The 13,939-nt window shown below is 38.1% G+C and overlaps 1 protein-coding gene across 4 annotated transcripts in view; it reads left to right on the top strand.

The window, feature by feature from the left end:
* The window catches only part of ZNF451 (zinc finger protein 451), a 90,278-nt gene that overhangs the window by 46,299 nt on the left and 30,040 nt on the right, over positions 1-13,939 (top strand). For all 4 annotated transcript variants that reach the window (XR_014232596.1, XR_014232597.1, XM_082347111.1 and 1 more), the window contains exons 8-11: positions 6,279-6,432; positions 6,924-7,071; positions 9,746-11,352; positions 13,187-13,330. Coding sequence is in view for 2 of the 4 variants with exons in the window: in XM_082347111.1 (XP_082203237.1) it covers positions 6,279-6,432; positions 6,924-7,071; positions 9,746-11,352; positions 13,187-13,330 (2,053 nt within the window). In the remaining 2 variants the exon portion in view is untranslated. The remainder of the gene's footprint in view (positions 1-6,278; positions 6,433-6,923; positions 7,072-9,745; positions 11,353-13,186; positions 13,331-13,939) is intronic.

The raw sequence follows: 13,939 nt of genomic DNA, 5'->3' as shown, positions 1-13,939 counted from the left end.
CCTTTATTAATGCTGGTATTAAGAAATAGATCTGGTATTTAAAAGGCTGGTATTTAACACTTGCATTAAGTGTTAAATCTCAAGGGATATAAGATTGATTCATGATATTAGCAAACTCAGTGTAATGAAGAACTCTGTAATAAGTGTTTCCCACACTTGATATTAGATATCTCACTAGTTAACATTACAAAATGTTAATTGTGCAATATGTTCACTGTGGAAAAATTTTAAAATACTAACAAAAAGAAAATAAGAAATCACTTTTAAAAAAAATTTATTGAAGTATAGTTGATTTACAATGTTGTGTTGATTTCTGCTGTACAGCAAAGTGATTTAGTTATACATATATATACATTCTTTTTTATATTCTTTTCCATTGTGGTTTATCATAGGATACTGAATATAGTTCCCTGTGCTATACAATAGGACCTTGTTGTTTATCCATCCTTATGTAATAGTTTGCCTCTGCTAACCCCAAACTCCCAGTCCTTCCCTCCTCCATTTCCCCTCCCCCTTGGCAACCACAAATCTACTGTCTGTGTCTGTGATTCTGTTTCTGTTTTGTAGATATATTCATTTGTGTTGTATTTTAGATTCCACATATAAGTGATATCATATGGTATTTTTCTTTCTTTTAAGAAATCGCTGTTAATTTCACTTATAGAGATAAGCATTGTTAACATTTTTATGTATATATTTCTGCTTTTTCTCCATATATAAATATTTTTACATAGGATAAAGTATGTAAATTTTTTCGTAATTAAGAAAAGCAGTGTATTATAAACATAAATGTTTAAATATATGTTGAATCAATATGTACATTTAAAATCAATGAATGGCATTCTGTATGAATATATTATAGTTCATTTAATTTCCTACTAGATGTATTAATTGTTTACATTTTTCTGTTATTAAAAACAATAACACATTAAATATCCTTGTAGCTAAAAACCTATGAGAAGATCCATACTTGATGTATTTGCTGAGTTAATATTAGGTTTTGAAATAGTAAAATGCTAATGTCCAGAGAGAACTAGGGTTTTTCTTTAAACCATGTTTTCAGAATTTGCTAATCTCTAGCCCTATACTTGAAAAGTCACGTGGGTAGTAACTTGGATTCTGTAGAGGTTCATACAAAAAATGAAGACTTGCACTCCCAGGTGTCTCTGGTTGAGTTCTGCGGTTGACTGACCCCTGTTCTGGTGCTGGAGAGTGTTCCCAGGATAGATGCGCCTCTTGACGCTGAGTTCGTTGTATACTTAGTCATTAGTTTTGGGGAGCCTGTGTCTTGTTCAACCCTGATGAGTCACCGTAGTACGAGAGGAATCCACATGCTCTAGAATGAATAAGCTGCGATGGTACATCATCAAGTGAAATAGGAGTTCAGAGGAAGGGGAGAGGAGTAGCAGGAGAAGCTGACAGAGCACTGCAGAGGAGAAGCGGTCCTCCAGGCTTGGATTTGGATAGATGGAAAGGACAAGTGGTATAATCACAGGAAGGTTTGAACAAGAGCCTACACAGAGTAGCAAATATGGGAATAGGTAGCATGCAGAGAACAGGTAACATAGCAGGCCTGAGACTTCTGTCCTTAGATGGACTTGCTTGCAAGGTTGGCACTGGGCTGTTGTCTGGGAACTTAGATTTGGCGGGTCCCTACGAGTCTCTGATGAGTGGCCCTTTGTGCATGAACTGTTGGTGCAGACAGTGTGGTTTATGCTGAACACCTAATTTCCTTGTGGGGGTCTGGAATTTTGGTCTGTACTGGGAAGGTGTGATCCTGCCCCCTGAGCACTGAGTCTCTAAGGTATTGTTCATGTGCATTGCTGCAGTTCATTGTTAAGTATGTCCTGTGTGTCTCCGCTGGGAGAGGACCCTTGGAATCTTACACCTGGTTTCTTCTGGACCTTGCCTAGTGTGCTTTTCCCCCTTTGTATCCTTTTGTATCCTTTTGCTGTAATAAATCATTGCCATGAGTACAACTGTGCACCAAGTCCTGCGAGTCCTAGCCAACCACCAAGCCTGGGGATGGTCCTGGGGACTCCCAACACAAGTACAATAGTAACTTGACTACAAAGGCACAAAATTTAAACTTGATATTGGCAAGATACTGGCAGTATCACAGGACGTGACATGATGAAAATAATTCTTATATCTTCAGAGCTAGAGGGACTTTAAATTCTAGAACCAAATTCCTTCTCCTTTTTTAGGGACACCAAAGAGATTGAGTGGTATTAGAATGGCACCAGTGTTCAGGGTGGATTCAAAGATGTGGACAAGGAGACCAGTTTAGGTGACTTCAGCAGTAATTTAGCTTTGAGATGAGAAAAGGGTTTACTTAGGTAATGACATTTAAAATAAGGACCTTAAAGGGGACCCAAAAGACACATTAAAGAAAGAAATGATAGGGCTGTCTAGTGCCCTGACACAGGTTTGGGGAGAGAAGGGCAAAGGGTGCAACTACATTCCATACTTTTTTAGTGTTTGCAGTGGGTCACTAGTATTCCACCTTTTTCAGAACTGGAGTTCTTTCAGGGCATGTTTTTCTATTCCATGCTGTAAGCATATTTATCTTTTTTCTTCAATAAATCTGAATAGATATTTTAACCTTAAAATTAATTAATACTCTCATTTGTGTTTTCCCAAATTTCATTAATTTGTTTCCTTTTTTTTCTGGGAATCACTCATCCTATGCTGTTTTGCCCTCCCTTTTGCCGTCTCCCCGGGAAGTAAATTTATGATATTCAGCCTTCTGGGAAGCAATATGGTAAAACAGAACAAAGGCTTTCATGTCAGACAGACCTGGATTCCACTGTTACTTTTATTAGCTATGTGTTCTCACCAAGTTACAGCACATCTGTGAGCTTGGTTCTTCATCTCTAAAGTGGAATTGTTATACTTACATACAAGATTGTTGAGAGAAAACATAATACAATATAAAGCACTTATGGCCTGACATATAGTTTTTAATAAGAGCTCCTATTGCTTATTCTTTGGAATGTCTGTCACAAGGACTCGGAAGGAACCAGTCATTACGTATCTTAAATGAGCCAGAAGAGGTCGCTAGAAGATTGCATACCTGTGAATTCTGTTTCATAAAGATGATGTTCTTCAATGAAATTGTGAAACTGTCCACAATTTGCATTGTTTGCCTTGCTGCCCTTCCCTTTTCTTTTTATCTCCAGTTTCTTCTGTCTAGACTCATGCCTCTCAAACTTTAAAGTGCACACAGATCACTTGGGAGTCTTGTTAAAATGCAGGTTCTGACTCAGTAGATCTGATGTGGGGCCTTAGATTCAAGATTTCTAACAAGCTTCTAGGTGATGGCAGTGCTGCTGGTCTTTGAGTCATACTTTGAGTAGCAAGTGTCTAGTGTTTTTTGACATTCAAGCTATCCAGGGACTTCCCTCGTGGTCCAGCGGTTAAGACTCCGTGCTTCCACTGCAGGGGGCATGGGTTCGATCCCTAGTCCGATCGCACATGCCTCGCAGGATGGCCAAAAAAAAAAAAAAGACTGTCCAGTGGGTCTGTCACTGGGTAACTTCCTGTTTTTCTCCTTTTTGGTGCTGGTGGGGATGGTGGAGGATGTATCGTAAGCCCCAGGGTGTCTCAGTGTTACTTGTGGGTCGGTGGGCATTACAACTCTCTCTCATTCTGTTCCTAGGGCCATTCTGTCATTGAAGGTGACTCTTCCCCCTCCCCAGCCCGAGGCAACCAGTATACTACTTTCTGTCTCTGTGGTTTTTGCCTTTTCCAGACATTTCATTAAATGGAATCCTACAATATGTGGCCTTCTGCAAAAAGATTCTTTCACTTACCATGATGTTTTCAAGGCTTATGCATGTTGTGACATATGTCAGTACTTCATCCTTTTTATTGCCAAGTAATATTCCATTGTATGGACATATGCCACTTTCTGATTATCAGTTCAGTTAGTGGACACTTGGGTTGTTTTCACTTTTTGACTGTTGTGAATAATGCTAATATAAACAAATGTACAAGTCTTTGTGTGGTCATACTTTTTCACTTCTCTAATGAGTTAATTGTTGGGCCATATGGTTATCATCTTTAAGTTTTTGAAGAACTACCAAATTGTTATCCATCACAGTGTACCAGCTTAATTTCCCACCAACAATGTTCCAGTTTCTTCACATCCTTGCCAACACTTATTATCTGTCTTTTAAAATAGCCATCCTAGTGGGTACCTATGAAGTGGTATCTTATTGTGGTTCTACTTTTTTTATGTATACAAATTTGTATGTTGTGTTTTGATTTAATATAACTGGAAATATAATGGTAAAAAGGAATTGAGTACTTCCCAGACATCCTATTTCCCATTCCTTCCCCTAGTTTGTAGAAGTTATTTGCAAATATGCTATACTTTTGCAATAGGTATATTCCAATAAAATTTTATGTAGAATCACAGTTTTTGTTCTATTGAGCAAACAGTTTAAACAAGCTTATTTTGAATCCACTTATAACTCACAGTTGAACTAAAGCTTCTTAGAGTTCTTCAGGTAGGGGTCATTTGTATAAATTGGTTGGTAGTAAATGCTTTTAGTGCTCTTATTTGGAACCTTCTAATTGGAATGCAAAGTGTCATACTGGGTGTTATCTTCTGCATGGCTCTCACCAAAATAAAATGGGGTGAGGAGTAGTGGAAAGAGCATAGGATTTACCACCACAGCTATAAAGCTGGGTGTGGATGGTAGCTTTGTCTCTTCTGAGGGTACAACTTGGAGGGGAGTGATAATTTTGTTGACTTATGTAAACTTCAGTTTTCTCATTTGTAAATAATGAAAATAGTACTTCACGGGGTTATTGTAAGGATTAAGTGGAAAAGCACATTTGAACCATAAGGTGGTGCTTGACATATGCTCAGTATAAATGTAAATTTCCTATCCCTCCTCCTGTTGCATTTCATAAGCAACTACACAAACTATTTTGATATCCCTAATGTTAATGATAGTAAATTTAAGAAGACACAATACAACTTTTAAGGCTATTACTCTAAAGACCATTAACAAGAAGTTACATTATATTTATACGCAGCACACATACAGTTATACATACACATATAAATATACACTTAAAAATATTTCCGATTTGGGAATAGAGGAGATGTTAGCCAAGTTTGGAAACCTGGACTCTAGAAAAGACATACCTGTTTGTATCAGAATTTTAAGGTGACCATATACTAAATTAATAGATGTTTGATGAAGACTATTTGAGAAATGGAGGATGAGACAGAGTTAGTTTTGATAACAGAGAATGGATACAAGTTGACCAGAGGGGAAAAAACAAAAACAATCAAAACATGAGGCTGGAATGGAATAAGCAGTGCACAGAATTGTATGAATAAATGCTCACACTCACTAGTAGACAGGAAAGGCAAATTAACATAACACACATCTGTAAGACTGCAAACATAAAAATAAGATCTGTAATCGCTATTGTGCCAGACTCACTCAGTGCTAGAGAATCGGAATTCGTAGAGCCTTTTTGAGAAGCAGTTACACAATATCTTTTAATATTCAAATAATAAACCTTTTAACCCAATGCGGCCAATCCTGATAATGAGAGAAAAGCACTATTTAATGAGGATATATAGTCAACAATATTTACAAAACCATTGTTTACAGTGGCAAAAAAAAAAAAAAACGCCTGGAAATGAATAGTTGACTAAATCTCAGTAGATCCACACCATGGAGTAGTTTGTAGCCATTAAGAAGAATAAAGTAGAGCGACACCAGTTGATTTTTAGGGATTTCCATTAGTTATTGTGGAATAAGAAAACTAAGAGGCAGAAGAATCTGTAAGATGACAATATTTGATAAAACAATGGCAATTCCCCTTGTGTATTTATTTTTGTATGGAGAAATTTATGGAAGAATACATATTTGTAAACGTAGGTTATATTGCAGAGTAGAGTGAGCAAAGCAAAACATAAGAAAAAGTATATGTGATATGAAAACATTTATGCATTTATATAATATTGCATATAGATGTATATATAAAAAGAAAAATGTATAGAAAGCAAATGTACTTGTATGTTTATTGTCACAGAAAGATGGTAATAATTTGTTTTTAAGGAAATAATTTAAAATTTCATATATGGGACTTCATTATGACAAATCCACAGTTCACACTCAGGGAAGAAAAGTTTTCATGTTAAAAACTGATACAAAATATTCCAAATAAATAGGAAAATTTGAAAGTTGATTTAAGAAATTGAATATTGATTTTAGTTGTCTATAATAAAGCTTTGCCTTATATTTTAGGAAGCTGCAGATGATGGACATAAAAACAACCTTCTTCCTCAGATTATTCAGTGTTTTGCGTGTCCAAATTGCTTCCTTCTTTTTAGCAGCAAGGATGAGTGTTTGAAGCATATGTCTGAAAAGAATCATTTCCATCAGAGTTTTAAACTGGGTGGTATGTTAATACTCTCTTTTGCTGAAAATTATTAAACTACTTTAACCTTTGCTGATTTACCATACTTCTCAGATAATTCTTGAGGTAACTTATCTTCACATTAGTTTTGAGAACTATGAAAACAAAAGATTTTTATCACATTTTTTATTTTTCATAAAAGATTCTCATTATTTACCTGCACCTAAGGGTAAGGTTTACTTTGAGGAATGAAGAGAAACTTGGGAAGAAAACATTTATGCAGGATAATGTTTTTGTATATCCATTGGGAAGTTGGGTGTTTCTCTGCATTTAAGACTCAAATTTTAACTTGAGCATGAGTTCAGCATCCATTGCACTTAATTGAGGCTAGAAAACGACTTCTCTTAGATTTTTATCACATAAATAACCATCTTCTTTTACTTACCTCACCTGATGTTGAGAAAGGCAAAGGGGAGGAAGGCCGGGTCACTCTACTCAGATCTTTGCAAGTCATAGTTCATTTTGTCTTTCAGATGACAAGGGAATGGCACAGCCAATATCATTTCCATCTTTTGCAAAGAAACTTTTGATCTCTCTGTGCAAAGATGTTCCATTTCAAGTTAAGTGTGTGGCCTGCCACCAGACACTGCGTTCCCACATGGAGCTCACTGCCCATTTCAGGTTTGTACGGGGCTAGTCTTGGGCTGTAAGATTCCCGCCCAATAAGCTCCTCACCAGCCAGAGGACTCAACAAATACTTTTCTATTCTGTGTTTCTCTCCTTCTAAAATGAGAGTGTATATTTGCCTGGACATTACCCAAACTTAGCATAATGAAAGAAGTGAGAGGTGTGAGAAAAGTGGATATATTGATGTTGCTGTGAACATAAAACAAGCTAACAGTTCTAAGTTCTGCATGTGCTGTTGAGGGCTGTGCCTGGAGGAGGAGAGGGTTAAGATAGAACCTTGGCTTTGAGTCAACCAGCATGGAAAGTATCACAACCAAGTGAAAAATTACATGTCAGTGAAAGGCCAAGTTTGTCAAACGATCAAGTATCCTTTTTTTGTCTTTACAATGGAAATTATCAAGCACTATACAAAAGTAAGGAGAATCGTATAATGAACCCCAGTGTACCTTTCACCAGGCTTCAGTAGTTATCAACACATGACAGTCGTGTTTTATTTATACTCTCATCCCCACAAGTTCTTATTTTGAAGCAAATCTTGTCATTTTATCTGTAAATACTTCAATATATATCTATGAATGATAAGCACTCTTTTTTTTAAAAGAAAAATAACTAATACCATTATCACACTTTAAAAAACTAGTTTTTTAAATATCATCAAACACCTAGTCAGTTATCAAATTTCCCTGATTACTTCATGAAGTTTTTTACATTTGGTTTGTTGTAATCATAATTCAAAGTCTGTACTTTGCATTTAGATGCTCTGTCTCTTAGGTCTTTTTTTCCCCATTATTTCTTTAAAATGCATTAAAATTGTATCACACTACTAAGTGATACAATTGCATTTGTTTAAGTAGAACAATTGTTTTCACAAACCTTCAAGTAAAATATGTTCTCAAAAAACAGAAGCAGTGGAGTATAATCACTCTGTATATACTCAGTATAATTGTTGATGTTAACAGTCCTGGTTCTGACTTATATTTCATGAGTTCATATCCTGGTTCTGCCTTTTATTTTTATTCCTAATTTTTTTTATGGAAAATTTCAACTGTGTGAAAGTTAGCTGAATAGTATAATGAACCTCCATTTACCCGTCACCCAGTTTTAATAATAATCAACACTGCCATTCTTCTTTTATTTATATATCTGTATGCTCCTTACTGCCCTTAATTATTTTTTACAGTTCTTTGTTTCTGAGATACAATTTTGATTTATTGAAGTATACAAATCTTAACCTTTATGATTTTGACTACTGGATACATCTGTTAACCCACACTTTTACCATCCTTTGTTACCTCTCCATGGAAAGTTCCATTGTTCCCTTCCTGGTCACTTCCCACCCTCTCACCCCCAGGCAGTCTATTCTGATACTTTTTCCACCTTACATTGGTTTTATCTCCTCTAGGACTTTATGTAAATGGAGTCATATATAGTATGCACTCTTTTGTTTTTGTCATAATATCTGTAAGATTCATCCATATTGTTTAGTACATTGTTCCTTTTTATTTGTGAGTAGTATTCTATTGTATGAATATAGCACAATTTGTTTATTCATTCTTATGTTGATGGACAGATTTTAGCTAGTGTGAATAAAACTGCTGTGTACATTTTATACAAGCCTTTTTATAGACATAGGTTTCATTTCTCTTGGATGAATATCTAGGAGTGGAATTGCGGGATCAAAGAGTAGGTGTGTATTTAATTTTATAAGACACTACTAGACATTTTCTCAAAGCGTTTGCACCGGTGCACGTTCCTACCAGCCAGGTGTGAGAGTTCCAGTTCCTCCATATCCTTGCCAAGGTTTGCTGTTGCCAGTCTGTTTCATTTTAGTTGTTCTTTTGAGAGTCTCACTGTGGTTTTAATCTGGATTTCCCTAATGAACAATGATGTTGGACACTTTCTTTAGTATAAAAGCAACCATGGGCATGGCATTTTCCTGACGTAAAATCAGTTCGTTCTAGGTACAGGGTTGTTGAGAGGCTCACTGTAGTGCTCCTCTGTACTGTTTAATTACTGCAGAGAAGTTAATTACTTGCTTGTCTCATGACGTTCCTATCAGTGCATTTGATATAGTTTTTACTTGTCTAAAATTTGTCTGAATTTTTAAAAAATTTTTTGATTCTAGTTTTACCCTTTGGTATATGGATTAGAAACAGATAAAGTATAGGTAATGGTCAGGTAGATAGAATATTATTATATCATCTGCAACTTTATTTTTTTAAAATTTATTTTATTTATTTTTGGCTCTGTTGGGTCTTCGTTGCTGCACGCAGGCTTTCTCTAGTTGCCGCGAGTGGGGGCTACTCTTTGTTGAGGTGCACAGGCTTCTCATTGCAGTGGCTTCTCTTGTTGCGGAGCACGGGCTCTAGGAACGCGGGCTTCAGTAGTTGTGGCACGCAGGCTCTAGAGCGCAGGCTCAATAGTTGTGGTGCACAGGCTTAGTTGCTCCGTGGCATGTGGGATCTTCCTGGACCAGGGCTTGAACCCATGTCCCCTGCATTGGCAGGTGGATTCTTAACCACTGTGCCACCAGGGAAGCCCTGCAACTTTATTGAAAAACAATTTTTAGTGCTTATGTATACATTGTTTACTTTATAATTCCTACAATAAAAAGCAGAGATACTATATTTAGAAAATACTTATGAGTTTATTTTTTTGTCCAATTTAGAGTTCGTTGTCGAAACGCTGGTCCTGTAGCTCTAGCTGAGAAGAGCATTGCTCAGGTGGCAGAGAAATTCCTACCGAGAGGTTATTGTCCACATTGCAACCATGTCTTTGTGGATGAAACCAGTACCCGGAATCACAAGCAGAATTCAGGACACAAAGTCCGAGTCATTAACTCAATGGAAGAATCAGTCTTACTTTATTGCCACAGCAGTGAAGGGAACAAACCCCCTTCTGACTTGCACCTGTTGCAAGATCAGTCAAAATTTTCATCACTTAAAAGAAATATGTCCGTTCGGGAATCTAGGTCACAAGATTGCAGCACTGTTCCAAAAAAGAAGATTAATTTAGGAGATAAAAGCCATGGGGGTATGGTTTGTGTTCAGAAGGAAAAGTCACTTGTTAAAACCTGGTTTTGTGAATGCCAGCAACGCTTCCCAAGTGAAGAAGCAGTAGAAAAGCACGTTTTCTCAGCAAACACAATGTGTTATAAGTGTGTGGTCTGTGGGAAGGTGTGTGAAGATTCAGGAGTCATCCGTTTACATATGAGCCGCGTTCATGGAGGGGCACATTTAAATAACTTTCTTTTCTGGTGTCGGACGTGCAAAAAGGAGTTGGCAAGGAAAGAGGCTATAATGGGCCATGTGACTGAGTTTCATAACGGACACAGGTATTTTTATGAGACAGATGAGGTAGAAGGTGACACTTTGCCGTCATCCTCTACAACTTTGGTGAATGATCTGACTGCTGATAATCCTTCTTCAACTATTACTATTCTTGATCATTCCCTAGCAACCAGTCCTCCAAGCGGTAAATGGCAATGCCGAATTTGTGAAGATATGTTTGACTCCCAAGAATGTGTAAAACAACACTGCATGTCTTTAGCAAGTCACCAGTTTCATAGGTATAGCTGCGCCCATTGCAAAAAGACTTTTCACAAGATGGAAACACTGTATCGGCATTGCCAAGATAAGCATGACAACGAAATAAAGATGAAGTATTTCTGTGGGCTTTGTGATCTGATCTTTAATGTGGAAGAAGCGTTTTTGAGTCATTATAAGGAGCACCACAGCATAGACTATGTATTTGTGTCAGAAAAAACGGAAACTTCCATTAAAACCGAGAGTGATTTTCCGGTTATAGAGACCGGTAACCTGATGACGTGCGGCTGCCGGGAGAGCTACCTCTGCAAAGTCAACAGAAGGGAGGACCACGCTCGCTGTCTGCAGACCCTTCTGGGCCAGGGCCGCCTGTGGTTCCGCTGCGGCGCATGCTCGGCCACGGCGCAGGCCACGGATGACATGCTGGCACACGTGCGCCAGGCGCACGCAGAGCAGGAGGTCGCGGGGGGCGCGCCGTGGTGCCTGATCAAGTGCGGCACCTGCACCAAAGCCTTCCAGGACCCCGAGAGCGCGCAGCAGCACTTTCACGGGAAACACTGCTTCCTGCGGGAGCCCAGCGTGGCCCGCTTCGGGCCTGAGCAGACGAGCCCGTACACGTTTGCTGCCAGTTCTTCCCGTGCAGAGAGAAAGCTGAGACAGGCAGCAAGCTGTCCACAAACTTCAGACCCGGAGAGAGGAGCCGAGACTGACGTGAGCTGTCAGAGTGCAGGTACGGCTCTACAACCCTGACATCCGTACACGTTTCCCGTTTCCGTTTAGAAGCACGCGCATGTGTAGCCACCCTCTTTGCTCCTAGGGAGCCAGTGTTGAAGCCCGGACGTGATGGGCTGATGCGTTAGCCAGTTAGTTACCGCGGCGTGCACTTTACCGGGAGGGATCTGTATTCCCGCTGCTTCAGGCAGCCACTCTAAACCTAAGGGCACAAGGAATATCTGTTACGCTAAATAATAGGTACTTTAGATAACATTTTCTTTTCTTCTCCAAAAGACATGGGAATTTTGAAAGATGAGGGAAATAGATGGTCTTTCTCAAAGTCAGATTTGAAAGTTATCCTGCACCGTACTGTCATTTAGATTTAAGTTCAATAAAAAGATAAATCAGGTGAATTCTTTTTATTTCTATTTTGACCTTATTCTATAAGTATGAGAAGTTTTAAAGGTCACTTGAGAATTTGTATTTTTTTGTTACCGTCTTCGGAAGCAAAGCTTTTACTTAGAGTTAAAATAGCAATTAGAAGTCGAGTTGTTAAGTGGTAGCAAGAAACCAGGCAGAAAACTGAGGTATGGATTCCCTTGTCTGTGCTTACTCTAGTCTTCCCTTCTTCTATGATAAGATTAAGGAAGTCTAGAAGAGTGCAGTGTTTTCATTTTGTTTAGAAGTAAATTGTTTTCTTTAGAGTATAATTTTAAGTGTATATTCTTTTAAAGATTAACTCTTCATAAGTTATACAATGTCGAGTGGAAAAAATGAAGATATGTGAATATTTTGGTTCATAAAATATGTTTATGAACTACTGAGTTTTTATAGGCTTGCTCTGTAGCACATGTAGATCTCAGCATTGCCTTTAGTCACGGCATGTTTTATGTGAGAAATGATTAAATGACATACTATTGATCCATTCAACTTGATGTCAAACAGTGAAACTGTGGTCACACTATTTTATGCTCTGTTGTTTTCCTTTTGCTCTTGTGATTGCTTTTGGGGGATTTGTGTTGGTCTGTGTCTGATAGGAGGTCATTGTCGTATCTATTACTTAGTATTTTAAGAAGAGATAAGAAGATGGGTGGTTTGGAAATGGGAAGATGGCAGTCTCTTTCTGAGGGAGTCTCTAGTAGGTGGAGTAGAAGCTATCCATTTTAAAAATAGTATAAACATTTAAGGCTTGCATTGCTGCCACTCGAAACTGTAAGGCCCTGTCAAGGTGGAAGGTATGAAAGAAGGGAAGAGGAGGGAGTGGAAGAGGAGGGAGAACAAGAGTTGCAGATGGTGGGAGGTGAGAGGCCCTGAGTTGACTGAGGAAGAGGTGTCCTTGGCGGGAGGAGCACCGGGCCCTGTTTTGCACGAGTCACAGGAGCAGCTTGTGGGCTGTCTCGTGTCTGCTCTCGGGTGTGTGAGCACAGAGCCAGAGGGCTGCTGGTGAAGCAGTTTACATTAGGAAAAGAACAAACTCCTGGTGGCGAGAAAGTTCTTAGCAAGTAACCTGAAAGTTTATTTTGATGGATGGTGCAAGTTTTTAGTTATTTAGCCTTAAAACTTGGTCTTCCATATCTTCCAGTACACTAATTTTTTAAAAACTTCCTTTTATAAGTGACTTTTAAAGAAAGCCAGGATCAATGGTACATATTTGTAGAAAGGATAATCATTTCTGAAATATTCAAAATATTTCTTATCTGATATAAATGTATTGTGTCATATACAGGTTTGGATTTCACGACATGGTTTAGATAGAAGTAAATAACATGCAAGATTAATGTTAAGTTGATAAATTAAAAAGTTTTTAGCTAATTCTTATCAAATTCATGTTGATGTTTCTCTCTTCTCAGATGAAGAGGTTGTTGAGCTCCCAGACTTGGATTACCTGCGAACCATGACTCACATAGTCTTTGTAGACTTTGATAACTGGTCCAACTTTTTTGGTCATCTACCAGGGAATCTTAACCAAGGAACATTTATTTGGGGCTTTCAAGGTATGGTTAATAAGGAACACATTTGAGACAACCTCCCTTTTTTTCCCCCTTAGAATATGATTTGCTTTAAAAGGACTCCTTTTGAACCTTCCTGAATAGAAGATAGGAACATAATTGGAATTTTGTCACTTTGCATTATAGTTACCCTGCTAGAATATTTTTCTCTTTACATTTCTCTGCGGTAAATATTCGCTCTATTTGGTGACCCACAGTTTGTGGATCTTTAGACACAGATTGAAAGAGCCTTTATTCAATACCTACAATGCGCCAGATACTGTACTTGGTACTAATGCATGCTTACTGATTGTTATAATTTTCTCCCTTTAAAATATAAGGAAGTAGGCTGAGAAGTTTATTTTTTACAAAGTACAGAAATAATAAATAGTAGAGTTAGCTTTCAAACTTGGGCCTCATGGCTACAGGAATAGTGTGTTTTCAACATAACTGTCTCCTCAGTTCATCCTTACTGTTCATAAATGTGCATCTTCACATAAATCTCCCTTCCAAGTACTAACCAGGCCCAACCCTGCTTAGCTTCCGAGATCAGATGAGATCGGGTGCATTCAGGGTGGTATGGCCGTAGTCTAAATCTCCTTACAAACCATTGAC

This window comes from Balaenoptera borealis, assembly GCF_965194805.1.
Source record: "Balaenoptera borealis genome assembly, chromosome: 12".
Taxonomy (NCBI): domain Eukaryota; kingdom Metazoa; phylum Chordata; class Mammalia; order Artiodactyla; family Balaenopteridae; genus Balaenoptera; species Balaenoptera borealis.
The sequence above is the reverse complement of the archived record's forward strand: the minus strand, read 5'-3'. Positions and strand labels throughout refer to the sequence as shown.